This window comes from Pimephales promelas, chromosome 13 (assembly GCF_988280905.1).
Source record: "Pimephales promelas chromosome 13, fPimPro1.hap1.1, whole genome shotgun sequence".
Lineage (NCBI taxonomy): Eukaryota > Metazoa > Chordata > Actinopteri > Cypriniformes > Leuciscidae > Pimephales > Pimephales promelas.
Genome location: NC_142781.1, coordinates 745,833 through 772,054, shown reverse-complemented (window position 1 = coordinate 772,054; position 26,222 = coordinate 745,833). Strand labels below are relative to the sequence as shown.

Genomic DNA, 26,222 nt, shown 5'->3' with positions numbered 1-26,222 from the left:
ACCAGCCACAGTTAAAGGGTTACCGTGGAGTGTGTGTGTGTGTGTGTGTGTGTGTCTGATGAGGGATATGCCGTACCTCACGCTGGCTCATAGCAGCGGTTTATGAACAAAATGCTGCATAAAAGAGAATTGCATATTATTGCTCAGTATTGCTAAGCATACTGATCCCCTTTCATAAACAGGACCTTTAAATCACATATTATTGAGTAAAAATTACTAAATAAAAAGACTTTTGAAAAAATCAGAACGAATTTGAATGTTTTTCAGGTCTTTCCTCCAGGCTTGTGGTACACCAATTTTCTCACATTTTTCATAATCATTTCCTAGCATTAACATATTTTCAAATAAAACTGACATGCTATAATTGATATTCTACATAGGCTTCATCTGGATGATAATATTTCTGAAATGTGTCTACTTTTGTATTACATTACACATTTAACAAACTTTCTGTAAAGAAGCCTTATTTATCTATTGAAAACTATTAAAAGAAAAGCATATTGAGAACAAATAATAAACATGGTACAAATTCTAGATGTTTTTTAGCTTTCTTTGTGAAACTGTGAAATCTCCCCCGAGTTTCCCCCGAGCGAGCGCGGGGTCACGTGACTCGGCCAGTACGTCAGCACGCACAGTGATTTGGCGTCACGTGACGCGCTGTGCGTACGCGGCGGAATTGGAAGTGAAGATGGCGGACGAGGAGGCCGAGCAGGACCGCGGTGAGCAGAGCGACGCTTCCAGCGCTCTGAACGCGCTCGCAACGCGCCTGGAGGACGCCGCAGCGGCCCTGAGGAGCAGCCAGGAGTCTCCGGCCGAGCGCGCGTCGCAGTACTGCTACGAGTTTTGTCAGGTGAGCGCGCATTCACATCCACATCCAGCTCGCTCATAAACACAGGTCCCGCGGAGGACAAGTGCTGCTTCAGTGCGTGTTCGACGGGTTTACACACTGCTGTGCTGGCCTAACGCGTTTACAGAGGGTCGCGTTGTTATTCCGCGTCGTTGTTGTGTGTTTGAATCAGTGAGTGTGTGTGAATCGGACGCAGGACTGTAAACAAGCACGCAGCGCGCGCGCGCACAACTGCAGAACCACCACCACCACCATCATCATCATCATCATCAATAACAGTATTATAACCCATCATACACTGCACATCACTCTCATAATCCTACACAACATCATATGTCACACCCACGACATCATGATCTATTGCTAACCTCAGTGTCTCGATGCTAATCACTGCACTGCTAATCAACACTGTAACGGTACACACACACACACACACACACCGATTCCTCACAGGATCGGTCATCATGATCATCATGTGCAGTGTTGGCAGATCACAACACCAACATTGTAATCTCACTGCACATCACTATAATAATCTGCCCATCTATAATTATATGCGGCGAGTGGCAGATTATGTTGTGCTAGAACATCTTAATGTGAGCAACATAATCGATTAATTAATAGATCTGCTTCTAATTACTAGATCAGTGCTAGTTTGCCTGTAGATGTGCTGTTCTGAACGCAGTCTCCATCATTGGTGGAGGAGGAGATCCTCCCTTCTGTGTGAAGCGCTTTGATTGACGAGGAAAAGCATAATGAATTATTATCATAAGTCTGAGTTTTTACTCATGTTCTCCTAACTCAGGGGTGTGTTGTGTCAGTGCCGGTGTGTGTGTATGCACTGTAGGACTGTAGTTGTGATTAACAGTGTAATTATCTTCATTGTTCATTACTCAAGTTTCATTTATGCAGATATAACTTGTGATCGCAGTGAAATGGGACTGTATGATGTCCATCATCCCCCAACGATGACCTCTGACCTTTAGAGTCTGGTCATGCTCTCGATGAGACGCACGTGTGTGTTGTAGTGTAGCAGCAGTGGTTTAGTGTTAGTTGTGAATAGTTGTCTCAGTGTTGTTCAGATGCGTGTCCATCGGGCCGCGGGACGTAATTGTGTGTGTTTAGTAGTAGCCAAATATATAATCATGGCTTCATGCACTTCCTAAGAGGCCCAGTGTGTTTCTCAGTCCACTTAAAGATGTCTAATGTAAGAAACAACAGCCTGATAAAACATCTCGTCTTACCTTTTTATCTTCATATCCAATTGGGAAAAAGGCATCAATGAGTCGGTCGCGAAGATGGCGGCACAAAGCTACAGTGACGTCATGTGAACCGAATGAATTGGTTAAATGTTTTATTATTATTATAGTTTATTTAGATAGGGACAGATACAGATAACATAGATACACTTTGATAGTGATCTGATGCATGTATCAATGTTTTTAGCCAAAGCTAATTTACAACATTAGTCCCTAGAAGGGCTTTTTTAGTAAAAATGCAATACATGCAATACAATACACGACCAATTCAAAACAATAAGGGCTTTTGATAAAATGCAATACAAGAATAAAAATACTAGTAGAGAAAAAAATAATGGAATATAATATAAATGCCAAAAAAAGAAAGAAAAAAGGCAGAAATCACTGCTTCGGCTCTGCCTTTGATGGCCATTCTGAGTGATTAGGATTTTTAACATTTTTATTCTAATATGCATAAAGCTCAAATAAACACAACATAGGAACCGCAGTGATGCATAGAGGAGTTGGGTGACGCGGCCATAGTGTTATCATGAATAAAGCACAGCGTTTGACCAATCAGAATCAAGAAATAAAATTATGCATTAAATTGACCGAAAGTTAAACTAAAGACATTTATAATGTGTCAAAACATTATATTTCAAAAGAATGAAATATATATTTCTTTTCATCAAAGTAAAAAAAAAAAGTGTTTTCAACACTGATAATAATCATAAATGTGTCTTGAGCATCAGATCATCATATTAGAGCGATTTCTGGAGGATCATGTGACACTGAAGACTGGAGTAATAATATTACACTTTACTATATGTTCTCATAGAAAACACTTAATGACAATTAAAAAAAAAAAAAATCAAATAAATGCAGCCTTGGTGAGCATTTCTTTTAAAAACACAAATCTTTGCTTCCCAAACTTTTGACCGGTAGTGTATATCTGCAGATTATCACATTTCTGAGGACTCGTGCACATCTCTTATGTATAGTTATAAATGAGCTAACCCGTCCAATCATCGCTGAACGATTATGGAAAATAATCTCATTGTGATTTTCTTTTTTTTTTTACCAATATTGCGATTGCGATTTAATATGCGATCATTTTTTAAGTTCTTTACCTTCTGTATTAGTCGACAAAGACAAGCAATAAATCCAACAGTAGGGATGGGAATCTTTAGGCAGCTCATGATCCGATCTAGTTGTTTTTTTTTTTTTTTAAAGTGTAAAATAAAATATCTATTTAATTTCATGTGTAAAAATACATACTTTAAAAAGAATATATATATGAAGAGTTCAGATGCAAAAGCCTCTAAGTGCCATTTGAAATTTTCTTCTAAAATGACCATTTTTATCAAGCTTGTATATTTAAGTTCAGTAATTTCACTTAAATGGCAATGAAGATTACCTATTAATTGCCATTTAAGTGAAATCACTGAACTTAAATATACAAGCTTGATAAAAATGGTCATTTTAGAAGAAAATTTCAAATGGCACTTAGAGGCTTTTGCATCTGAACTCTTCATATTATAATCTCATTTGATTAAACCAATTACATGTTAAGAATTTTAAATAGGCTACATAAACAAATATAAAAGTATAAAACAAAAAAAAAAGCAATACAAGCATAAGTATTTAACAGTAGGCTGTCTGAATGTTGTTCATTCAAGAGCTGGAGTGATTTCCCCTCAGTTTAGATATGATAAGCTGCATTCACACTAATGCATGTATATCTCTTTTAAAATTGTAAATGTGGTTTGTCCCGTTGGTTTAAGATATAACTGACTGTGTTTGCATTAATTTTGTGTTATAAAAACATTTTGAGATGCAAGTACATGTAACCAATGAGTCGCTCACGGCCGCCTGCACGAGCGCTCGTCATATTTGTGATTTTCATATTTTTAATATATAAGCCAACTGCATCCCAAAAGACATAAATAATGCCTTCGTGGAGCATTTGTAAGGAAAACCCCACCAGATCAGTCCGAGAGATGAACATCAGTGTGACGTTACGGCTGGCATCGGCCCAAGCTGAAAGAGTGTGTGTGTGTGTGTGTGTGCAGGCGCTGGCGGAGTACGGCGGGCTGTGGCGGGTGGAGGAGGAGCCGCTGCCCATGCTGGAGGTCTACATCCGGGCTCTGCTGAGCTTCGCACAGGTGTGCCCGCTGCTCTCGGCCCACTGCGAGAAGGTGCCCGTCGTCCTGGAGAGGCTGGCGCTGTAAGTGTGCTCTCGCTAATGTGCTAATGCTGGTGTGGCGCTGGAGTTCATTCTGTCGCCTCTCTTCTGCAGGAGTTGTGCTGAGTTGCTGATTTCCATGCCCAGGAATATCCCAGATGCACTGTGGGACAGGTTCAGGTCTTCTGTCCAGGTATATTCACCAGACTGACAGTCCAAAGCTGATTTTTGTGCATATCCGATTGATGGCTAATGTGAACAATAAAATGCGATTTTTACAAAGCATCTCAAGCTACATGCATATGTGGTTTGAAATCCTATTCACATCAGATTTCTCATGGTTTATGTGACTTTCTCAACGTTAAAAGTTAACGTCAGATGTTATAGGAAACATTGGTAGTTGCTGCAGAAACACTGCTGTGATGTACTAGTGTTTATTTTGTGTGCTGTCGTGCCTGTGTAGATCGCCCATCCTCTTGTGCAGGAGAAGGGCATCGATCACCTCGTCATCCTCTCCACCATCGCTCGAGAGCCCGGGGTCTGGGCCAATCCCACACTGCAGGCCATCCTGGCCCGTGACGCGCCCGCGCAGGAGACCGGTGAGGACCCGCACACTACTGTCGCTCTCGTCCGGCTACTGTCAGCCTGTCCTTTACGCAAGCGTTGAGTTTTTATTTTCTGTCCAGTGCAAGAGTTCCTGGCCCTGGAAGGACCAACGCTCCTGAGGATGCGAGTGAAGCACCTGATCAAACAGAGCTGTGTGGATCAGGCGGCGTCGCTGGCCAAGGCCTGTGCCGAGCTCTCGCAGTTCGAGGAGAAGGGCCACTTTAAGCAGATGTACCTGGTGTGTCTGTGCACTGTTGCCCCGCAGGAACTCATCATGGAAGAGGTAAGATAGTGAGAACATGCTTCTGTTTCTGCATCTCACCACTCCTCTTTAACGGTTATGAAAAGTATTCAAGTATCAAGCCAGTACAGTTCAACTGCATTAAAGTGTGAATTAGGGCTGTAAAATATAATGATTGTCAGCTTATAGGGTTTACACCTGCGATTTTTTTCCCTTCCTTTTCAGCTCTCAAAAGTGGACTGTCGTGACGCTCTAGAGATGATTTGCAACCTTGAGGCGGATGGTGACGAGAAAGCTGCATTCACGTTGTGTTCTGGGTTTTTGACCCGTCAGATTCTACAGGAGGATACCTACTGTGCTTGGCAAGTCACATATGCTCCCAATCCTTGTAAAATCAGCGTAGAATTGGGAAATTACCAATATGAATTTGCTGCAACTATTTAACCCCTTAACTGTCACCCCCCTTTTTGAGAATGGGGGTTAAAATGCACTATTCACACTTAAATGGTTGTAATTAAAGAATGCTTTGGAATATACATATCCAAGTTTGGTCTTGTTTTAAAGGAAACACTCAGCAGAATGTTGCTGAAGTGAAAACACTTCCAAAAATGAAAGTATGAAAAAGTTATGGAAGTTTAAATCAAATATACTTTATTATATATTTTTTATTTTATATAAAATATATATTTTACAAAATATTTTTTACTCTAAAATTACTATAAAATCAAAGCCATAAATCTAACCAAGTTATGTTCCAAGTTTGAAGTTGATATCACAAAAATTGAAGTTCCCATGAGATTTTGTTTAGGCGTAGTACCAAAAATAGCCACCGGGTGCCTTTGAATTCCATTGAATTTAGTTGTATACATTCTGCCTTAACAAATTAATAAATTTCTGTCCAAATATCACTTTTGTCACAAAATTTGGAACCTTGAGATTCAGACCTTTCTGACAATATGTGTTTTGTCCAGATTAGAAAAGGTTTTGATAGTAAATTATGAAATATGATGCCCAAAAGGGAAGGAGCCTGATAAAATAAGTACGGTTTCTATGGTAACGCAACGTTCAATTATAAAACGGTGTTCACAGGATGAATTCTGAGTTTATAAGCTTTCAAATGATACCTAATTTATGATAACTACTAAAATATGTTATATAATAAAAAAGGCGATAAAAAAATTATATTTTAGAGGATAATATATATATATATATTATAATTTTTAGAGGATAATATTATATTATTATTTTTTATTGAAAAATACTAGATTATGTTTTATTATGAACTTTTAGCATAAAAACAGAAGTTTCAATGATTAAAAGTGGGTGCATCGACTTTTTGTGACAAAGGTCAAAATTTTTGGTGGTGCACTCATTTATTTGTCATAAATTCATCAATTACTCTTCCTACATAATTTGTAACACGAAACAGGGGTGGAAAGTTTATTTAGAAGTCTTAGACTTTTCCAACAATATATAATTTGTCATAATTAGATTAAGATTTAATAGAAATATAGTGAAGTAAAGATAGGCGTACCGGGACGGTGACAGTTAAGGGGTTAAAAAGTCCTTTTAATTTAAAGTGTGCTATTTATAAATAATTTGACGGACGTTGTTTGTAATCTTTGGCAGGGAGTTGACTCTGTTCTGGGGAAAACTGCTCAAGCGGCTAGAGCCTTCAGATCAAGGCTTTCTGGACAGATGCCGTCAGATGTCATTTCTGTCTAAAACTGTGTTCCACCTACTCTTCTTCATCAAAGTCATCCAGTCAGAGGTGAGCCGGTTCTTTTTCTCGCCTTCTTGCTGTTAATATTATACGTCATCATCTATCTTGAAAACTAAATACTCCTTTTCCGAATCAATAGATGGACAAAGTTGGACTTTCGACTTGTGTTGAGATCTGCATACGAGCTCTGCGATTGGAATCGTGCGAAGGGAACACCAAGGCCACTGTCTGCAAAACCATTTCCTGCCTCTTACCCTCTGACCTGGAGGTCAAAAGAGCCTGCCAACTGACAGAGTTTCTCCTGGAGCCAACCGTGGACTCTTACTACGCGGTGGAAACTCTTTACAACGAGCCAGACCAGAAGCTAGATGAGGAAGACCTGCCGGTATCGAACTCGCTGCGCTGTGAGCTCCTTTTAGTCCTCAAAACCCTGTGGCCTTTTGACCCCGAGTACTGGAACTGGAAGGCATTAAAGCGCCACTGTTTGGGTCTAATGGGCGAAGAGGCCTCAATTGTGTCCTCCATTGATGAACTGAACGACGGTGACCCTGAGGAGTTAGGGGAAGAGACCGGCATCTTTAGTGAGGAGTTCAAGGATGTCTCACAGCACTTTCTGGATACAACCAATGAACTAAATGAAATGGAAGATCAGAAGCAGAAGAACAGAGAGTTGAAAAAGTTGAGAGGGAAAGGATTCGTCTCGGCAAGGTTTAGAAACTGGCAGGCTTACATGCAGTACTGCGTTTTATGCGATAAGGAGTTTCTCGGTCACCGAATAGTGCGTCATGCGCAGACTCACTTCAAAGATGGATCCTACAGCTGCCCAATATGTTTAGAGACCTTTGAAACAAAAGAGACCCTTGAACCACATGTTGCATCGCATGTTAAACTTTCTTGCAAAGAGCGCCTTGCTGCAATGAAGACTAGCAAGCAATTATCGAACCCCAAAACGGCTGCTCCTGTCATAGCCGCCCTGAAAGCTAAAAACAGTGAAAACCAGGGGCGCAAAAACAAGACAAAAAACAACAGTGGTGCTGGGCAATCCAACAAGCTTAGTAATGGAGCTGCCAATGACTCTGATTACTTGGACTTCAAAAACAGTTGTGATGGGAATATTTGTCCGGTCCAAAGCTGCAGGAGGGGGTTTAAATATTTCCGAAATCTTGTTTCCCATGTGAAAGATCATGGCGACAATGAGGATGCCAAGTGCTTCCTTGAAATGCAGAACACAAAAGTGGTGTGCCAGTATTGCCGTCGTCAGTTTGTCAGTGTCGATCACTTAAATGATCACCTACAGGTGCACTGTGGCACCAAACCATACATTTGCATACAGCTTAATTGCAAAGCCAGCTTTGACTCCAATGCCGAACTTATCGTGCATAAGAAAGACCATCCAGTCTTCAAGGCTAAGTGTATGTTTCCAGGCTGCGGCAAGATTTTCCACGAAGCCTACAGACTGTATGATCATGAGGCACAGCATTACAAAACATTTACCTGCAAAGCACCAGACTGTGGTAAAGTGTTTCATTCACAGACCGAGTTAGACCTCCATGCTGAGAGTCATGTCATAAAAGTGGAAGCCCAAGGCACTGACAGTCCAAGTATTCAACCTCATCCAGACCACTCCAAACCAATAGATCAGGACTCTGCTCTGCCTGTCTCAAATTTCAATGAAAACAGCACAGGATCTCAAGAGGATCGTCCATCTGGCATGGGGATAAAGCATTCTGTTGAAAATATGCTAAGTAGCGCTTTTGCAGCTTCCACTCAAGGGTGTGTCCATTCTGGGACAAGTAAACCTGAACAACATCCCATCCAACAGCAAATCCCGGAGATCAATGACCTCTTGGGCCAGTCTGTGGGAACTCAAGCGCCTCACATAATTCAGCATAGACCGGAGGAATCTCTTTTGGAGGCCTTGATGAGTGATTCAGATCCCATGCCGTCTACATCTTCATACCAGAGTGTATTAGAAGACTTTCTGCCTGTCCCACCAACTGATGGTCAGCTGCAGACAGCTGATTCACGTACTACGCCATTATACAACAATAATAATGGAGTATTCCCGCAGTTCGGTCCTAATCCTTTAGCCCCGGTTCAAACGTCATATCCGAGCCTGTGTAGTAGCAGCAACATGGCCTCTCCAGCGCAGACTTGCCACAATGCAGCACCACTTGTTTCTTTGGGTCAGATGCTTCCTCCTGTTTCTCAGACCCTTCCTCTACAAATGGCCTCCATGCCAAATAATGGGCAAGTATTGGAGAACAAAGTACCGGTGAAGCCAGTAGACGTGAATGTTGTCCAAGTGGTGAAAAACAAAGAGAGACACAAATGTCCCTTTGAAACGTGTACTCGAGACTATAGCTCTTACAGAAGTGTGACTAAGCACATGAGGGCTGTTCACCCTGAATTTTACACACAGTGGAAACTTGCAAAGAAGAACAATATTGCAGTCCCATCCACGCTCAGATCTGTTCCTGTGAACGGAAGCCTCAATTCAGTTGTGAGTCCTCAAGAGCAGTTGGGTCAAAGAGTCGCCTGCCCTGGTGTTCAGACACCGAATCTCCTAAGCCAGCATCCTCCCTACCCAACCAACTGCACCGTTGCCCCACAGAACCCCAACTACCCTTCTGTCTCCTCTCAAGTCACTGCTTCCCCAGGGCATATCCGTACCAATGAAATGGACAATATATTAGATCCCATTGTGCTCTCTCAGCTTGGAAATAGTACAAATCCGTCTCAAATGGCAGCAGACCACTTGTGGGACCCTAGGAACAATTCAATACTCCAGCAGCAGATTTGTAATTCTCAGTCAATGAACACACTTTCTAGCAGTCAATTTACTCGCATGAATGCAGCTTCTAGTGAGGACGCACAGAAGAGAGGTATGAGCTATACTACTCTTCAGCCGCAGAATAATACCAATGTTTACCCAGCAGACAGTGTTAAAAAACTCAATGGCACCTCAGATGAAAGTATACATGCAGTCGGCAATCTCAGTCCACCGCAGCAAATTATCGGCCCTAATTCAGTAGTAGACACAAATTTGGGATCTGCTCAAATGTCGGTCTTGCCCTCTTTCAATGACCGCTTGAACAATTCCGTTTCTAAAGATTCTCCCGCAGATTACACACGGCAAACAAATGATAATTTCGCTTCAGTAACTAATAGTCAGTGTGTGGTGAAGTTGGAGAGCGACACAGCTTTACCACTAGGTTTACCACTTCAGATCAATGAAACTCCCCCTTCAAATAGCAGTTCTCCAAGTTGTCAGAATAACACTGGAAATGTTTCCAATGATAAAGGCAGCAAAAAGATTAAACGAAGCAAAAGAACGAAATGGCCTGCGATTATTAAAGATGGCAAGTTCATTTGCTGCAGGTGTTATAGGGAATTCCCGAGTCCTAAGTCTCTGGGAGGACATTTGTCAAAACGGGCTCATTGCAAACCATTTGATGAAGCTGACTTGACAGCGGACCTCCCCAGCTCATTTCTTGATCTTCTTAACTCGCCCCATCCAGCACCGTCTTCATATGTGAACTTGCCACAGAGTAAGGGCCCTCTTGATCCAAAACTATACCCAAATGTCACTTTTCCCCAAGCCAATGGCACCTATAACAGCAATGGCAAACAGACGGGGGGTGTCTTCAAGCAGAGCCCGTCAAATATTTGTGTGAGTTCTGGACAACAGCTGACGGTTCCTAACCCCTGTGGTCCATATGCTCCACAGGGCAGCCGTATGTCTGAAACTAGTGTCATACAGCATACTGGTAGTGTCAAACATCAGCTTCAAGCGAGTTATTCTGAGATGTCTAACCCACTGTTTAGTGACAATGTCAGTGATCCTCTTCTTTCTCAATTGTTGGCTGATGACCAATCCACATCCAGCCTGAATAGCGGTTCATCAGATCATGTCAGTCAAATCCTACAAGCTGAAACATTAAACAAAATGAAAGACATCAAGGAAAGAACAACCGACAGTGCAAGTGACTTGTCAAATGATGGACTTCTGGCAGCCATGGCAAGTCTTGCTCAAAACCTGGTGTCTGAAAAGAGCGTCAAAGAAAGACTACGTGAACAGATATTGGCTGGAGACCTTTACAAAAAAAGCAGCTTGCCTCGTGGATCAAGTGTTGACAGTTCCTACTCGCAAATGTCTGTAGCAAGTCCTGACATCGGGGATCCACAACATGCCTCAAACTTGATTGAGAATGCACCTCAAAGTGAGCTGCAACCCGTGGAAAACACAGCCGAAGTCCCTGTCGAGGCAGTTTCGCAATTGGGTGACATGAGTCCAAATGATGGCGTAATTCACCCTGTTTCGTCTCTTCCTTCGGGAAGTGGGGTCAATGATCAGTCCAGCAATATGCCCACAACCGAAGTGGATGAAGTGTTGGAACTCCAAAAAGCTCTCGAGAATCTTGACCTAGACAGAGAAATCAGTGAGGTTACCGAAACTGTGGCCGTTCCTGCAGTGAGTGAAGCACAGCCTAATAAGCCACAACCAGAACCTAATGAGTTACCCAAGGAGATACCAATTTATGTGAAACCATTTGTATGTGACACTAATGGTTGTAAGTACAGTTGCATGACGAAAGATGCACTTTTTAAACACCTTGTCAAGGTCCACAATTACACCGATAAAATGTTAAGTCAAATGAAAGACCAGTTTAATGTTGCCCCTTTCGAGTGTCAAAAATGTTCCAAGGCCTTCACACGCAACTCCAATCTCAAAGCCCATTATGTGTCAATTCATAACTTTTCACAGGAACAAATAAAGCGGATGAAAATTAGGCCTAAGCCCATTCACAGACTCCTGGATAGTGATGCAGGGAGCCCTTGTGCGGTGTCAGAAACCCCCAAACCAGTTAAAAAAATTCAACGTGTGGATGCACGCAAACCGCCGAAAGATGCAAAATGTTCTTCAGGTATCAAGAGAGAATTTAATGTCAAAAAGTCACGTTGCATTGTTCCGTTGCTAGTCCAGAAACCTTCTTTTGTGCCTCAAGTCGAAGGTCCTGCATTGGCAACACATACAGTAACTCCGCAAGCTCAGTTGGCTGTTCAGCCTTCGGTGATCGTGTCTGGCTGTTCTTCGGTGACTCCAAGAATGGATCCGAACGCAAAGGGATGGTTTCCCACAAAGTCTTCTGTTTTTGGTCAAACCCATGTGTCGCCACTAAAAGAGATACTGCCCATTGCTCCTTTTACCCAGAATCCTTGTGCCCCAGTACAGACGTTAAATCAGTCATTGGACAAAAGGCCCAAACTTAGCAAGCCTCGAGTGGCAAAGCCAAAAGAATCTCCCAAAAAAACAAAAGATAAAAAAGCAGAGATCGATGACATTTTTAGTCCTTATAGACCTTATCGTTGTGTTCACCAGGGCTGTGTGGCAGCTTTTACAATCCAACAGAATTTGATCCTGCATTATAAAGCCGTGCATCAGTCGTCTTTGCCTAAATTTGAGGTCAACAGCCAAGATGAACAGAGCGAAGAGGAGGTCGAGGACAAGGATGGAAATGAGGAGAGTGAAGACAAGTTGGACGTGGACATGAAGGAAGTGGATGAGCTCAGGTGTCAAGTCAAAGACTGTTCCCGCATTTTTCAGTCCGTTACAGACTTGCTCCAGCACTACCTTCTTCTCCACAAGTTAACCCTTGAGAAAGCAGGTGCCTGGTTGTGCAGTATCAACCTAGGCAGGTTTCAATGTGATCAGCCAAACTGCTCGGAGACCTTCACTGCTTTCTGGAAATACATCAGCCATGTCGACAAAGAGCATAAACAAACCAATCCCTCAAAAGTTGAGCCCATAGAAGGGATGTACAGATGCCAGGTGGAAGGATGTCAATGCGCTTATAGCACACGCTCAAATCTACTGCGGCACACCATGAAGAAACACCAAGAGGTGTACAAACGGCTGCTCATGAACCCACGGGAAGGCGGGAGTGGGATTAAACTGGGTCGTCCCAGGAAGTGTGAAAAGATTGAAGTTGTCGAGAAGGAAAACAGGGAGACTAACAAGAAACCCGTCAAGAAGGTAGCTATCAAGAAGGTAGCTATCAAGAAGGCAGCTATCAAGAAGTTAGCCATCAAGAAGGTAGCTCTTAAAAAGAGAAAAACTAATAAAAGTAATTGGACTAAGTATGGGAAACCTATTTTGAAAACCCAGGAAGAGGCCGCCGCCATGTGCACGAAGCGCTTACAACTGCAGTACGCTTGCATGATCAAGGGCTGCGAAACGGTGACCAGTTCTGAGCGAAATATAATGAAACATTACCTTCAGCATGGGCTCCCAAAGCAGTACCTGGAAGAGCAGAGGAGCAACTTCATCTACTGTAAAAAGATACCCCGGTCCAAGTACAAGCGCATCGCTTCCCGGAGCGACGACACGGACAAGTCCGAGGAGAGCTCCATTGAGACGACCGAGAACGATGAGGTCGCTGAGGTGGGCCAGAGCGAGTCCGAGTTCTCCAAGCCCACGTCTGAGAAGGAGAGCACGGAGGACGTCGATCTGTCAGACAGCAAGCCTTCGGACACCTGCTCGGAGATATCGGTGGTGGTCAAGCGACGGAGGGGGCGTCCGCGCAAGATCGACTGTTTAAAGAAGAAGTCCTTGGGCCCTAAAAGGGTGACGAGACCGAGGACTGCGAGGAGTTGTGCAGTCAACTATGTGGACCTGAACACCGATTCCATGTCCTCCAGCGCTACCATGACACAGGACGACGTGTCTGGTCAGAACACACTGCTGAGTTCGTTCAAGCCCATTGGATTTGAGGTGTCCTTTCTTCAGTTCCTCCAGGAAACAAAGACGTCCCATAAGAGAAAGGCAACGGTACCGCTGAACGGAAGTTCGCACAAAAGACTGCAGACTGCTTTCCACCTAAAGACTGCGACAGTCGTGTGCAAACGATCTGACGCACAATTGCACTCGAGAGATGTCGTCAAGCTTGTGGAGTTTAAAAATCCCCAGAAGTTGACCTCCCTCAGCAATGTCACATTTGAGGTGCAAAAAGTTTTTTCCGATGTCCTTGAAATTCTTCTTAAGCAGCTTCATGAAATGCGACCCACAGTGATCCTTGAAAAAGACAACTAGTGTACAGACCCTCGTGTCATGTTGTCTGAACTCAGGATGGATGTGGTGATGAACTTGCTGCAAACCAGTGCCCAATCATTAGTTTTTAACTGGAGGTGGTTTACCTCTATCCTGACGCGACTGCTGTAAGATGGTCGCTTGTCGAGGAGCTGTGGGGACGTTCTGTGATCTGAAATACACTACACCCACATCTTAAATGCCCCCTAGTGCGATGTTTATTACTTAACAGAACTGTGTAAGTTTAAGCTCACTTTATAGTTGCAGTAGATGATGAAATACCTCTAAAGCATGTTCGTCCTTATGAAGCTGTTCAGCACATTTCTGTTGCCTTTGGAGTTTTTTTTTTATTTCCTTTTTTGAGTATTGTATAGACTCGTACTTTTTAATATTCCATTGGACTCTTTTTCTATCCAGCTGAAAGTGAATTATTATCAATTCAGATGTTATGTAGTGCTGTGTAATAATTCGTAACTGTTTTGGTCCTTGTAAATCGGAAATTTGTCAACAATGTTGTGTGTGGCGCTTTGATCAACTACTGCCACCAGCAGTCTGTATGTTAATCAATAGCAACCAATTTAATACAGCTTGCATTTTGTTACTCCGTGTTGGTCTCGTCCTTAAAGGCACAGTCGTATGATTTTATGAGAGATTAGGTGGCCAATATAATGCTGTGTTTTCTTGAATACATGGTTATGCATAGAGTTACAGGGACATTATAATGTAAACATGGTTTTTAGAGATTATGTCCTAACGATCACCGTCCCACAGGTGGTACATTTTTCCATTATATGTTTATAACAATAATATCTTCGTAAAAAACTTTAAATAATATTGACAAACTATATGTCATTTAAAAGCTTACAATCTCTATTTTCCATATTTTCAACCGAATTTCAAAATAGATTGCATAGTAGCTGTAATATATCAATTTGCAGCAAGAATATTTTCATACTCCTAAGGTGTGTTCAGACCGGTATTTTGAAATAGTGAAAAATCATGAAAAAATGGTAGAGACCTCAGTTTGTTTTCATGCCAAGATTTCAAAAGATTGCATTGATTCAATTATTTTAGAAAAAAAAGGTCTGAAAATGTTTTAAATATAAATGTGGCAGTGTGCGTGTTCTTTGTATGTTTCTTAGAGGTTGAATTTCCCGTACTACTTCTGAATAGGATGCCTACTTCATAAATTGTATGAAAATTGTGGAAATGATGGTTCAGATCACTCAAAACATGTATGGAAATGGAGGTGCCCTTATATGGGCAGTAATGGAGTCTGGTTGTGCCCTAGTGGAAGCGTTCGGTACTGCGCCCAAACAACATCTCACTGAAAGCTCATGTACTGAGATATTAACATTTTAAACTTGTTCAGAATTTTACTTTTCATTCTCCTGCAGTTTTAGTCGCCCAGGTTTTGAAAATATATATTTTATATAAAATATGAATAATTAATTATTTTACATTTATTTCCATAAACTCAAACTTCTATAACTTTTTTTCTACTTCACTTTCATAATTTATTTCACTTCTACAAAAATCTGCCAAATGTCTTCTTTAAAACGAGACCAATCTTACATCTATGTTCCAAAGCATTCTTGAATTACAACCATATAAGTTTATTTATATATGTCTGCAAAATGTATAAGTTTATATATGTCTATTCAAAAAAAGGGCGGTGACACTACAGCTTACACGTTAAACAGTGTTTTATTGAAATTCTTGGAAAATATGATTAGCTCAGTACAAAAGCCATTATCATACAAACACATTGTTTATAATACATTGATAGATGAATAGATTTTAGAGTCTGACACAAGGGTGAATGAGACTAGGGATGCACCGATATGAACATTTTGTCTGATAATTATTTATATTTGAAAGCCGATAACCGATATATTGGCTGATAAATCTAAATCCTAATTTTTATTTAATTTTTCAGTGCCTGGGTATGAAAACAGAAGTCTCATGTGCCAATCATACAATTATAATGATGTTCTCATAATTCGGGTCCTTGAAATCCTTGAAAGTTTATGAATCTGAAAAAAAATATTCAAGGCCCTGGAAAGTTTTTGAAAATAAATATACATAGATATAGGTCCTTGACAATGCTTAAATTTGTTTTGTGCAAGAAGTTATCTGGAATAAAATCCAAATTATTTGTATTTTATATAGGCTAATATTAATATTTTACCAACAATTCATGGCCTTTACATACTAGCTTGCTTGATTTACATTAGTTACGTGCATTTACGCGTTACGTAAAGGGATACTCCACATTTTTTTTGGAAATAGGCTAATTTAACCACTCCCTTAAACAGTTGAGTTTTACCGTTTTCGAATGTTTTCAGCCGATTTTCTGATATTTAGAAGAATATTAGTAACCAGATAGTTTCTGGTCTCATTGACTTCCATACATATAGTATCCTACTATGGAAGTCAATGGGACCAGAAACTGTCTGGATAGTGATACTCTTCTAAATATCAGAAAATCGGCTGAAAACATTCGAAAACGGTAAAACTCAACTGTTTAACTCTGGGGGAGTGGTAAAATGAGCCTATTTCCAAAAAAAGCGGAGTATCCCTTTAAGTGTTTTCTGCGCGAGGTAGTGTTATTTGTTGTTTTGTTTTGCAACAAATGTTATTTGTTGGACAACAGATGTGTCCCACATTAATCCTTCAGTTTGAGGGTTGTTGAACCTGGAAAGTCCTTGAAAGGTCCTTGAATTTAAAGTTAACCAAGGTGTGTGAACCATATGACAGATTTGTGTTGCACTTGACTGTATTTTAAAGTGATTCCAAACATATTTCAAGCAATTCAAAAACATCATGGAGAACAGTGCGCATCTGAACCGTCTCAGCTGAAGGAAATAATCCTTTATTTACAGGCTTAAATATATCAGCCACATTTTCAATGTAGTGTTGGATAAATCGTTTATCCCTAAATAAGACCCTTCTGTATACGTCAGCTCGTCATATCTAGTGGGTATCACTTTTACAGCGAGTTCTCAAGCCACTCAGTTTCCCACGTTATCTGACAAGGATGTTTATTTTAGACATGAAAAAGAAGCAGTATTCAAATAAGTGCAGTATAATCCAGTGCTTCTGGGTTTGCATTAGACATTAGCACAATTGTTTATCATACAAAAATTAATCTATTAATACAGAAGTCAACATTTGAGGTGGATCAAAAAAGTTCTTCAAAGTTGTGCTAAGACAAGAGCGGGTATTGTTTAAAACTTTGATGAAAGGTTTTTATCCACTTCAAATGTTGACTGTATTACCATGACCTTTACAGCTCCAACAATATATTAACTTATTTGACTCTCAGCTCTAAACACTGTTGTAGAGTAACTTCAGATAAACCTGCATTCAAAGCCATCTGGGTTGTGTTTTGACCTTGGTTTGCAAGAATGAGGACATTTGTCTAATTTGCATAGATTCTAACTCAAATGACACGAAATGTATACAATGCAACTAAAGATATGGGAAGTGCTCACTCTTCCCCTTTAATAGTGCATTCTGTCATAGCGGCTCATGCATTTGAGGCACCAGTGGAAAAGCACAGGTTTGTTCAGCATGAGTATCGCCGCAGTGTTCAGGCCGCAGCGAGCCTGAGGCTGTCCGGCCGGCCCGGGTGAAGGCCGTTCTCCTTGGACACGGACTGAAGCTGTGGCGAGCCGAGCCTGAGGCTGTCCGGGTGAAGGCCGTTCTCCTTGGAGGTGGGCGTGGAGGGAGGCCGCACCGGGGCGTACCTCTTGCTGAAGCACTTCCAGCACGTCTTGGACACGATGTACAGCATCTCCACCACATTCAGCACAATGCACAGGATGGAGGTGCAGCCCATGATGTAGAGGAAGATCTTCTTCTCCGTGGCCTTGGCGATGTAGCAGTCGACGGTGTTGGGGCAGGGGCTCTCCTCACACTGGAGCAGCCGGGGCACGTGGAAGCCGCTGTACAGCCAGTAGAAGGCCAGCAGGGTGGCCACCTCGAAGCTGGTTTTGAGGACCAGACTCATGATGTAGGTGAAGAGCAGGCCTCCGTCGATGCTGCCCTTGTCCCGGTACAGCCGCCTCTTGTGCTTGCTCTCTCGGTGCTCCCGGTAGGCCACGTGCAGCGCCACGAGCAGCGACGGCGTGGACACCATGATCAGCTGCAGGGCCCACAGCCGCACCTGCGAGATGGGGAAGAAGTGGTCGAAGCACACCTGCTCGCAGCCCGGCTGCTGCGTGTTGCACACGAAGTCCTTGAACTCGTCCTTCCACACCTGCTCGGCGGCGGCCACGAACACCAGGATGCGGAACACGAAGAGGATGGAGAGCCACACCCGCCCCACCACCGTCGAGTGCTTGTTGACCCCGCTCAGCACATTCTCCAGGAACCCCCAGTTCATGTTTCATCGGGCCGCTGCGGAGGAAACTCAGAGTTACGCGGCCGTCATACACACTCTCGAGAACGGGGCATAGTGCCTCCATGGAGAGCCGTGGATTATTCTGTTGCAGAAGATGGTCAAAATAGTTATTTTAAGAACTGATAACTGAAAGGTTCTTTGGGGAACCAAAAAATGGTTCTTTAAAGGCAAATCAGGGGAAAACTAGTTATTTATTGGCATCGATGGTTCCTTGAAGAACCTTTAGCTTTCTTGGAATATTTCCGTTGCCCAAGAAGGTCCTTTATAGTGGAAAAAGAAGATTAAAATAGCTATGAAAGGTTTTGGGGAACAAAAAAAGGGTTTTTAATGTCAAATCAAGGGGGAAATGTTCTGTATTGGTATTGATGGTTCCTTGAAGAACCTTTCACTCCTGTGGACCATTCTGTTGCAGAAGATGGTCAAAATACTTATTTTAGGAACTGAAAACTGAAAGGTTCTTTGGGGAACCAAAAAATGGTTCTTTAAAGGGTTAGTTCACCCAGAAATTAAAATGAAGTCATTAATTACTCACCCCCATGCTGTACCAACCCCGTAAGACCTTCGTTCATCTTCGAAACACAAATGAAGATATTTTTGATTAAATCTGAGAGCTGGATCACTACCACATAGGCTCCTAAGGGATTAAAACTTGACGGCCCAGAAAGTCAATGAAGAAAATGTTTAAATATTCAAGTGACTTCAGCGGCTCAACTATAAGTTTATCAAGCGACGAGAATACTTTTGTGCAAAAAAACAAACAAAAATAACAACTTCATTCAACTATTCCTTTTCTTCCTTGTAGGCCTGAGGCCCCGTCCACACTACTGCGTTTTTGTTTAAAAACGGAGACCTTTTGCTACGTTTGCACCTCCCGTCCAGTCTAAAATGGGAAAAATGAAGACCTAAAACGGAGAAGTTTAGAAACGCTGCAGCTGCGTTTTGCGTTTAAAATCTCCGATTTAGTGTGTGGTCGAGACAAAACGTAGGACTTCAGAAATGTTTTATGATTGGGTGTTATCAGTCATGACGTATCCTTCCCTGATTCGTCAATCCCTGACCGGCACGCGCATGCCCAGTGTTGGTGAATGGTCACGTGATCAGCGTTTTCAGTCGTTTTAATGTGGACGGACATCATTTCTAATACGCAGATAAAACGCTGGTGTGGACGGAGATCGTATTCGTTTTTTAACGAAAACGCAGTAGTGTGGACGGGGCCTGAGACGAGAGTTCAAGAGATTTCCACGACGCATGCGCGAGAACTGAGAAGAGGACGTTCTTCTTCTACTACTTCTTGTTAAGTTCTCGCGCATCCGTCGTGGAAATCTCTCGAACTCTCGTCAAGTTTCGACCCCTTAGGCAGTCTATGTGGTAGTGATCCACCTCTCAAATTTAATCAAAAATATCTTCATTTGAGTTCCGAAGACGAACTTACGGGGTTGGTACAGCATGGGGGTGAGTAATTAATGACTTAATTTTCATTTTGGGTGAACTAACCCTTTAATGGCAAATCAGGGGAAAACTAGTTATTTATTGGCATCGATGGTTCCTTGAAGAATCTTTAGCTTTCTTCGAATCTTTCCGTTGCTCAAAAGGTCCTTTATAGTGGAAAAAGAAGATTAAAATAGCTATGAAAGGTTTTGGGGAACAAAAAAAGGGGTATTTAATGTCAAATCAAGGGGGAAATGTTCTGTTTTGGTATTGATGGTTCCTTGAAGAACCTTTCACTCCTGTGGAACCTTTCAGAAGGTCGTTTAGATTATTAAAACACGTTTTTAATTTATTCTACTGAACTGTTCAGCCAGAAATAGTTATTTCAATGGCATTGCTGTGAAAGGGAACCTTTATTTTTAAGTGTGAATCATTAACGTGGACCGTTGTACGAGAGCAAGAGCACTATCCTCGACAGATATCAAGTTGTACTTGTTGCACACATGTTTTCAGAGCAGAACTTTCTGGAACAAACGTCAAAAAATAGCTATATATTTTGTAATTGTTTCTTGTTTTAGGGAACATTCAAAACTAGCGTTCCTGTTTACAGAATGATAAAAGGAAGGTTCCTGTCGCGTTCTCATAACCATGAGAGAAAAAAATGTTTTAATACATTAAGAGTTGACATTTAGAGAACATGCAGAAGTAACATTTTCATAAAACTGTTTCAGAATCAGAATTATTTCACCAAACATGTGTAATAGTTCTCTTAACAAAGGCAAAAGGCATTTTAAGCTGATAAGGAAGTCCTCACCTGTGGTGTAGTGTGATCCTGATCCTGATCCCTGCCGCCGTCGTCTCTCCTCTGTGAATGCTATTTGATAGTCAAACACACCTGCCGCCGGAGCCCCACCTGTTTGGTAACTATGCCTCTGGAGTCAGGGAAGCTCTACCAGCTGATGAGCGAGCGGCCAATCAGACGGCTGAGCTGGGAGATGCTGAGCTCATGACCGGCAGTGTTAGCAGTGTAAACAGCGTCGAGTGCAGTGCAAACCGCTCAGACGTGTTCCTGACGGCCTCCATCCACAGCACACACATTGTTAAATAGTCTGAGTGTCTACAGTGACTCAATCTGAAGTTTATCAAGCGACGAGAATACTTTTTGTGCACAAAAAATAAACAAAAATACTCTCAGCTAAAAATGCCAGCATTTGAATTTAGTGTTTTTTAGACTAATAATGTCTACTTATTAGGGCTGGTCTCAGTATTTCACAATCTGCTCAGTTACTGGGATTTTCACACACAACCATTTCTAGGGTTTACAAAGAATGGAGTGAAAAGGGAAAAACATCCAGTATGGGTCAGTCCTGTGGGAGAAAACACCTTGTTGATGCGAGAGGTCAGAGGAGAACGGGCCGACTGATTCAAGCTGATAGAAGAGCAACTTTGACTGAAATAACCACTCGTTACAACCGAGGTATGCAGACAACACACACAACCTTGAGGCGGATGGGCTACAACAGCAGAAGACCCCACCGGGTACCACTCATCTCCACTACAAATAGGAAAAAGCAAGAGCTCACCAAAACTGGACAGTTGAAGACTGGAGAAATGTCGCCTGGTCTGATGAGTCTCGATTTCTGTTGGTAGAGTCAGAGTTTGGCGTAAACAGAATGAGAACATGGATCATCATGCCTTGTTCCCACTGTGCAGGCTGGTGGTGGTGGTGTAATGGTGTGCGGGATGTTTTCTTGGCACACTTTAGGCCCCTTAGTGCCAATTGGGCATCGTTTAAATGCCACGGCCTACCTGAGCATTGTTTCTGACCATGTCCATCCCTTTATGGCCACCATGTCCCCATCCTCTGATGGCCACTTCCAGCAGGATAATGCACCATGAATCATTTCAAATTGGCTTCTTGAACATGTCAATGAGTTGACTGTACCAATATGGCCGCCACAGGCACCAGATCTCAACCCAATAGAGCATCTTTGGGATGTGGTGGAACGGGAGCTTCGTCCCACAAATCTCCATCAACTGCAAGATGCTCTCCTATCAATATGGGCCGACATTTCTAAAGAATGCTTTCAGCACTTTGTTGAATCAACGCCACGTAGAGTTAAGGTGAAAGGGGGTCAAACACAGTATTAGTGTGTGTTCCTAATAATCCTTTAGGTGAGTGTGTATTGTAATGTGAATGTGAGTAACTGTAGAAGTATTCATGTTTAACAGAACTCAAGTACAGATTGCCTTTAGTAGTGAAGTAGCATTACAGGTGTGTGTGTGTGTGTGTGTGTGTGTGTGTGTGTGTGTGTGTGTGTGTGTGTGTGTGTGTGCATTGTTCCACAGATGTTGTTCCTGAACAGCCATAGAGTCATATGTGATAAAGTGAAGTGTTTTTCCAGTCTGATCCCTGATCAGTCATTTGCATGTGTGTGAAGTGTGTGTGTGTGTTCATCTCTCACACCAGCACTGGTGTAGAGTAACACGACCGGCAACACATGCAGTTTTAATGACACACCTCGCACTGTTTGAGCTTGAATAACTGATGATCCAGCCGGCCTCTCCGGGCCCTGTGTCCACGTATTCGGCTGGTCATGTGTGCTAAAGCAGACAGCACATACAGTAGCGCAGTGCTTCCGGTCCGGGTCCCCGTGACGTGTCTCGACTGTTCAACACCTGATTGAGATCCTCCATGACCTCAGGTGTGTGTGCCAGATAGGAGACACACACACACACTACAGTTAACTGGCAATACTGTCATTTCAGTCTGTAGCTGTTTATCTGCGGGAGTTCGGCTGGCTTCGTTAAGTTCATCACTTTATACATATTTCAGATTTTTGCAATTACACAAAAGCACTTGGTCAATATAAAATGAAAAATACTCATCTTACCTTTATATAGAGTTTATATCCGTTGACAATTAAATTGGTTGAAAATATTTGGCAGTTTCCCATCGTGGTATAAACCAAATCAGCTGCAAAAGGAGTATATATACCAGATCAACATACAGAAAGCAATAAGAACAAGGTAAAAAGCTCGCAGACGGTGTCTAAATGCACATTAATGATTGCTCAATAACACATTTAAACACTCGGACTGAAGCTTCATAAACACACACTGATGAAATCAATCTAATGTCAACAGGAAACATAATCAACTCTATGGGCTTTACATGAAAGCTCTGCCTTTATTTCCCAGTGCAAGTATTGTTGTAAATAAAGAGGAAAAACCAGAACAACGCATTGGAATATAATCTAAAACATAATAATATAGAGAGATATAAGGACTCTAGTCTGTTGAGCTGATCAAGGTCTGATTGTGATCCGTTTGCCCTGAACTGTGTCAGACTATTGATGGAATGTCAAATAAAATATTGTCTATTAATATTGTCTAAACATTGTCTTATTGTCTTTAACTCTATTTAGATACGCAATATACAGCCATATATTGATTAATAATGCAGGGGGTTTAATCTTGTAGAGGAATGTTTGCGATAGATATATGCTAAAATGCAGATATATACTTTCATGAGTAAAGATATCATTCATAACATCATTATAAAAAGATGAAATCCCTTCACACTCATCGACAGCAGAGAGCGCTGTGTTTCTTTCGTCTTCCTGTGGGACAAAATATCTTGAAGGACACAGAAGGACACGTGACGAGATATAAAGGGTGGAGGGCATGGCAATAATAAATGAAATTCATGGACATAATATCAGGTCTGTGAATGAATAGAATTAGCAGACAGTGCGCGAGGGAGGAACGGAGACTAAAATAAAGCGGCTTAACCACAGAACAGCAGGGGGCGGTAATGCGACATGTGGAGGAGAGCTGCGAAGACCTCGAAGAAGAAGAAGTGTTTACTCTCGTTCAGCGTGTGTTCGGCTGTGATTTCTGCGCTCCGCTCGACAGCTGTGAGTGTGTGAGAGAGTGAGTGTGTGTGTGAGAGGAGATGGGGACCCCCCCGCAGGACGGCAGCGGCAGCGGGGGATCAGGCCCTCGGCAGCCGGACAGCAGCTACAGGAGCCCCGGCCTCCGCGGCCTCAACACCACCTCTCTGTTCCGCGCCGTCAACCCCGAGCTCTTCATCAGGCCGGCGAGTGAACACACACACACACACACACACACACAAACACACACACACACACACACACACACAACAGAAGAAACACACCATCGCTGCTCAAAATCAGCTGACATGACGAGTCGTTTCTATGAGGTGTAAATCATGATTATGAAGTCGAAAGATGACAGCAAACCGAAATTATAACTATAACGAAATTATGATATTACAAAGTACGACAGTCGTTGTTTTAATTTCGGCTTTTTAATCATACTTTCGATTACTTAGTAGTATGTCACAATTTTGAGTATATATTACTAATAATTGTGAATTCATATGTTTTAAATTTTTATAGTTAAGACTACAGCTGATGGACGAGAATAACGTAATTAATTTTCACAATTCACACCATAAAAACTGAAATGGTTTATTCATCTTACCTTTTGTTTTGATTTAAAAACTTAATTAAACTGATGAATTTTAACCACTGAAAGGCTGAGAAAAATAAAACATGATACATAAAAGAGAAAAGTCATTCAGGAACAAAAATAAATGAAAACATGAAACAAAAGTTCCCAAGACATTTTAATGTGAACGTTCTTATTAAAATAAATCAATAAATAATAATATAATAATTATACTTCTATATAAATTAGATGTAGAAACACACATAAATATAAACTTAAAGGAGTAGTTCACTTTTAATAAACTTTTGCTGATAATTTACTCACCCCGATGTCATCCAAGATGTCCATGTCTTTCTTTCTTCAGTCGAAAAGAAATTAAGGTTTTTGATGAAAACATTCCAGGATTTTCTCCATATAATGGACTTCAATGGGGACCAAACGGTTCAAGGTCCAAAAGACACTTTCAGTGCAAACTGTTCAAAGGGCTTTAAACGATTCCAGACGATGAATAAGGGTCTTATCAAGCGAAACGATCACTCATTTAAAAAATAAATAACAACGTTTAAGTTTTATAAGCTCAAATGCTCGCCTTGCTCGGTTCTGTGATGCGCGTTCGTGACTCTCCTGTTCGAACTCGTTCATCAAAATGAACAAATCTTTTTCTGAGTCATTTGGTTCATTCTGTGAACGAATTGACTCGGAAAAAGATTTGTTCATTTTGATGAAGAGTTCGAACAGGAGAGTCACACAGAACAGAGCAAGGCGAGCATTTGAGCTTATAAAACTTAAACTTTGTTATTTATTTATTAAATGAGCGAAAACCTTAATTTTTTTTTCGACAGAAGAAAGAAAGACATGGACATCTTGGATGACATGGGGGTGAGTAAATTATCAGCTAAAGTTTTTTTTAAAGTGAACTACTCCTTTAAAGGACAATCCTGTAATTTGCGTGATTAATTATGGTCAGGTTAATCATTGATCTGATGATGTCATCATGTAACCGTGTTCTCTGCTGTTGTTCCTCTCTCCTGCAGAATAAGGTGGTGATGGCCATGGGTCTGCTGAGCATCACACTGTGTGTGGGCTACATCGGGTATCTGCACGCCATCAGAGAGAGCGACCAGACGCTGTACGAGGCCGTGGACAGCGACGGAGAGAGATACATGAGGAGGAAGACCTCCAGATGGGACTGACCTTCATCATCATCATCATCATCACTGCAGAGAGAGATACATGAGGAGGAAGACCTCCAGATGGGACTGACCTTCATCATCATCATCATCACTGCACCTCACATACATCACACATGAATAATTTATAAACATGAAGTGGATATGTCAGTATAGTGAAAGTCTTGCTCTCTTCCTTTATTTCATACAGTGTGTGTGTGTGTTAAATTACATTTAGCTGATAAATGTGTCATATATTTATAATCTTTCCTTAGTGAAACGGTCAGGCTTTAAACATGATTTTCAAATATGTCCGTGTTAAGGCACTTTTAAAAGAATTGTGTATTAGAGGTAATGGACAGAACAGTGAAACACATTTGAAGCTTCACTGTTAGTTGCCTGTGTCTGTTCAACACTGATTGTTCAATAAAATATTTTTGAGACTGTTTACGTGACTGAATCTTCAGTTGAGAGTTCAGTTAGCTTTGTGTGTGTTTGTATGTGAGAGAGAGAGAGAGAGAGTGTGTGTGGTTCAGTCAGTCTTCAGTTGTACTAATGCGCACAGTCATGTGATCAAACCTCAGGTCATGTGTGTGTGTGATTGTCTGATTGAACAAACTGCTGTTACTTCACTCAGTGTTTGTAAAATCTTTAGTCTGAGACTAAAAACTCTGAACCCAAAGTCTTTAGATGTGAGCTGATAATCTTATAAAGTCTTTTCTAAATCTTTTCAAAGTCTTTTGGTGTACGCCCAGCATTACAATTCTGACTTTTTTCACAATTGTGTGATATAAACTCGAAATTGCGAGTT

General features: G+C 41.6%; 3 protein-coding genes across 3 annotated transcripts; 2 read left to right on the top strand and 1 right to left on the bottom strand.

The window, feature by feature from the left end:
* The first annotated feature begins 650 nt into the window (after positions 1 to 650).
* znf292b (zinc finger protein 292b) lies at positions 651 to 14,531 on the top strand. Its single transcript, XM_039666177.2, has 8 exons — positions 651 to 850; positions 4,158 to 4,312; positions 4,385 to 4,463; positions 4,734 to 4,869; positions 4,957 to 5,159; positions 5,343 to 5,479; positions 6,747 to 6,888; positions 6,980 to 14,531. The coding sequence occupies exons 1-8, from the start codon at positions 689 to 691 to the stop codon at positions 13,931 to 13,933; spliced, it is 7,968 nt and encodes a 2,655-aa protein (XP_039522111.2). The 5' UTR covers positions 651 to 688; the 3' UTR covers positions 13,934 to 14,531.
* Positions 14,532 to 16,398: 1,867 nt separating this feature from the next.
* Positions 16,399 to 20,817, bottom strand: gjb7 (gap junction protein beta 7). The gene is made up of 2 exons (XM_039666187.2): positions 20,581 to 20,817; positions 16,399 to 18,334 (listed from the first exon to the last, which is right to left on the bottom strand). Exon 2 carries the CDS (start codon positions 18,318 to 18,320, stop codon positions 17,526 to 17,528), a length of 795 nt encoding a protein of 264 aa, XP_039522121.2. The 5' UTR covers positions 18,321 to 18,334; positions 20,581 to 20,817; the 3' UTR covers positions 16,399 to 17,525.
* A 2,620-nt stretch (positions 20,818 to 23,437) lies between these two features.
* On the top strand, positions 23,438 to 25,859 carry smim8 (small integral membrane protein 8). Its single transcript, XM_039666191.2, has 2 exons — positions 23,438 to 23,868; positions 25,277 to 25,859. Exons 1-2 carry the CDS (start codon positions 23,725 to 23,727, stop codon positions 25,433 to 25,435), a joined length of 303 nt encoding a protein of 100 aa, XP_039522125.1. The 5' UTR covers positions 23,438 to 23,724; the 3' UTR covers positions 25,436 to 25,859.
* The last annotated feature ends 363 nt before the right edge of the window (positions 25,860 to 26,222 follow it).

Bases quoted from the DNA above. Each gene is read 5' to 3' on its own strand.
- znf292b (XM_039666177.2), top strand. From the start codon at position 689: ATGGCGGACGAGGAGGCCGAGCAGGACCGCGGTGAGCAGAGCGACGCT. The intron at 851-4,157 runs GTGAGCGCGCAT...GTGTGTGTGCAG, and splicing joins ACTGCTACGAGTTTTGTCAG to GCGCTGGCGGAGTACGGCGG. The intron at 4,464-4,733 runs GTATATTCACCA...GTGCCTGTGTAG, and splicing joins GGTTCAGGTCTTCTGTCCAG to ATCGCCCATCCTCTTGTGCA.
- gjb7 (XM_039666187.2), bottom strand. From the start codon at position 18,320: ATGAACTGGGGGTTCCTGGAGAATGTGCTGAGCGGGGTCAACAAGCAC.
- smim8 (XM_039666191.2), top strand. From the start codon at position 23,725: ATGGGGACCCCCCCGCAGGACGGCAGCGGCAGCGGGGGATCAGGCCCT. The intron at 23,869-25,276 runs GCGAGTGAACAC...TCTCTCCTGCAG, and splicing joins CCGAGCTCTTCATCAGGCCG to AATAAGGTGGTGATGGCCAT.